The 2057-nt window shown below is 65.7% G+C and overlaps 1 protein-coding gene across 1 annotated transcript; it reads left to right on the top strand.

Moving 5' to 3' along the window:
* Positions 1-1129, top strand: CEBPA (CCAAT/enhancer binding protein (C/EBP), alpha). The gene has a single exon (XM_010585118.1). It carries the CDS (start codon positions 118-120, stop codon positions 1093-1095), a length of 978 nt encoding a protein of 325 aa, XP_010583420.1. The 5' UTR covers positions 1-117; the 3' UTR covers positions 1096-1129.
* The last annotated feature ends 928 nt before the right edge of the window (positions 1130-2057 follow it).

Here is a 2057-nt window from a genome sequence, read left to right as displayed (position 1 = left end):
CCGAGGGCCGGGGTGCCGCGGGGTGCCGCGGGCTTGGTAGAGTCTGCCGCCGCCGCTGCCGTCCGAAACCTGGATTGCAGGAGCCCTTCACCATGCCCGGCAGACTGTAGGTGCTTCATGGAGCAAGCCAACTTCTACGAGGTCGATTCCCGGCCCCCGATGAGCAGCGGCCAGCACCACCAGCTCCAGATTCCCCTGCCCGGCAGCGCCTACAGCTACAGAGAGGCTCCCTCGGCGGCGGCACCTGCTGCGGGCGGCGCGGAGCTCGGCGACATCTGCGAGAACGAGAACTCCATCGACATCAGCGCCTACATCGACCCCGCCGCCTTCAACGACGAGTTCCTGGCCGACCTCTTCCAGCACAGCAAGCAGCAGGAGAAAGCCAAGGCCATCCTGGCCGGGGATTTCGACTTCCACAGCATGCATGGGGCCGGCGCCGCCGCCTCGGCGCCGGGGCACCAGCAGCAGCACCACCAGCAGCCGCTCTTCGGCTGCGTGGCCGGCTACATGGACGGCAAGCTCGACCCCCTCTACGAGCGCATCGCCGCGCCCGGCTTGCGGCCGCTGGTGATTAAGCAGGAGCCCCGCGAGGAGGAGGAGGTCAAGTCGGCGGCCCTGTCGGCCCTCTACCCCCACCACGCTCCGCAGCAGCACCCGTCCCACCTGCAGTACCAGATCGCCCACTGCGCCCAGACCACCATGCACCTCCAGCCCGGGCACCCCACGCCGCCCCCCACGCCCGTGCCCAGCCCGCACCACCCGCACCACCCGCACCCCCCCGGCGGCCTGCCCGCCGCCGGCGCCCTCAAGATGATGCCCGCGGACCACCGGAGCAAATCGAAAAAGACAGTGGACAAGAACAGCAACGAGTACCGGGTGCGCCGGGAGCGCAACAACATCGCGGTGCGCAAGAGCCGGGACAAGGCCAAGCAGCGCAACGTGGAGACGCAGCAGAAGGTGCTGGAGCTCACCACCGACAACGAGCGGCTGCGCAAGCGGGTGGAGCAGCTCACCCGGGAGCTGGAGACTCTGCGGGGCATCTTCAGGCAGCTGCCCGAGAGCTCGCTGGTGAAGGCCATGGGCAGCTGCGCCTAGCGCCGCGCCGCGCCGCGCCGGGACTGGCGGGGCCGCCGCGCCCGCTGCCGGGCTGCCCTCGCCCGCCTATGGACACTCTCCGTGCCGGAGCGCGGCGAGCTCAGATTGTTTGGGGGGGGGGGGAGGAGGTCGGGGGTTCGCTTTGGTTCTCTCTGGTTGGTTTTTCACAGTTGACGGCCAATGCGAGAAGCCAGGCAGCTGTAGTATTACAAGGTTTGTGCCTTAGGGGTGACACACGAATAAGCTGAAAACATGGTGGGTTTTATAAGGGGAAGGGCGAGGGGAGGAAGAAACTAAAAAGCCCACGTGTCTACACAGGGTAAATAACAATAATAGTAATAAAGCACGCATAGCGATCCAGATGTGCCTTAAAAGCTGGCTGCAGGAGCTCTGGGGCTAGCCGTTCCCCCCCAGCCTGGCAGGGCGCGAAGCAAAACGGTGAGGGACGTGCAGGCTTGAGGGACGGGGCATCTGGGGGTGCCAGCCAGGCTCCCCCCCCTCCTCCCCCAGCTGGCCTGCGGTACAGCAGGCAGGGGCAGCTGCGGGGAGGCCGGCGAGGAGAAGAGGGCTCAGGCTGAGAGACGTGCAGCGCCGGATGCCCGTTTGGAGCACTGAGGTGTGGGGCAGCTGCCGGACTGCTGCCAGGACTGCCCCAGCCTGGCTGGGCTGCCTCTGCCGAGCCCCGTCCCCTGCCTTGGCTGGGAGCGGGGCAGGGGCCGCCGCCGCTGCGGGAACGCTGGACGGCCTGGGACTGATGGAGCAGCAGCTTGCGAGGGAGCGTGGTGAGCTCCCTCCATCAAAAGGAAGAGCAGCAGTGTCTTGTACTGTATGTCACGACGTGGCGAAGCACAAATGAATAAATACCTATCGATGCGGGTATTTACTATGAACTTTCAGTGTATTTTGCTTTATTCCAGGACATTTAGCTCCTCTCCGAGTCTCTGTCTGTCCAAGCTGTGCCA

This window comes from Haliaeetus leucocephalus, unplaced genomic scaffold, assembly GCF_000737465.1.
Source record: "Haliaeetus leucocephalus isolate CR32 unplaced genomic scaffold, Haliaeetus_leucocephalus-4.0 Scaffold92, whole genome shotgun sequence".
Taxonomy (NCBI): Eukaryota; Metazoa; Chordata; class Aves; order Accipitriformes; family Accipitridae; genus Haliaeetus; species Haliaeetus leucocephalus.
Note: the sequence above shows the minus strand (reverse complement) of the source record. Positions and strands in the feature narration are given on the sequence as shown.

Coding starts and splice junctions, on each gene's coding strand:
- CEBPA (XM_010585118.1), top strand. CDS start 118: ATGGAGCAAGCCAACTTCTACGAGGTCGATTCCCGGCCCCCGATGAGC.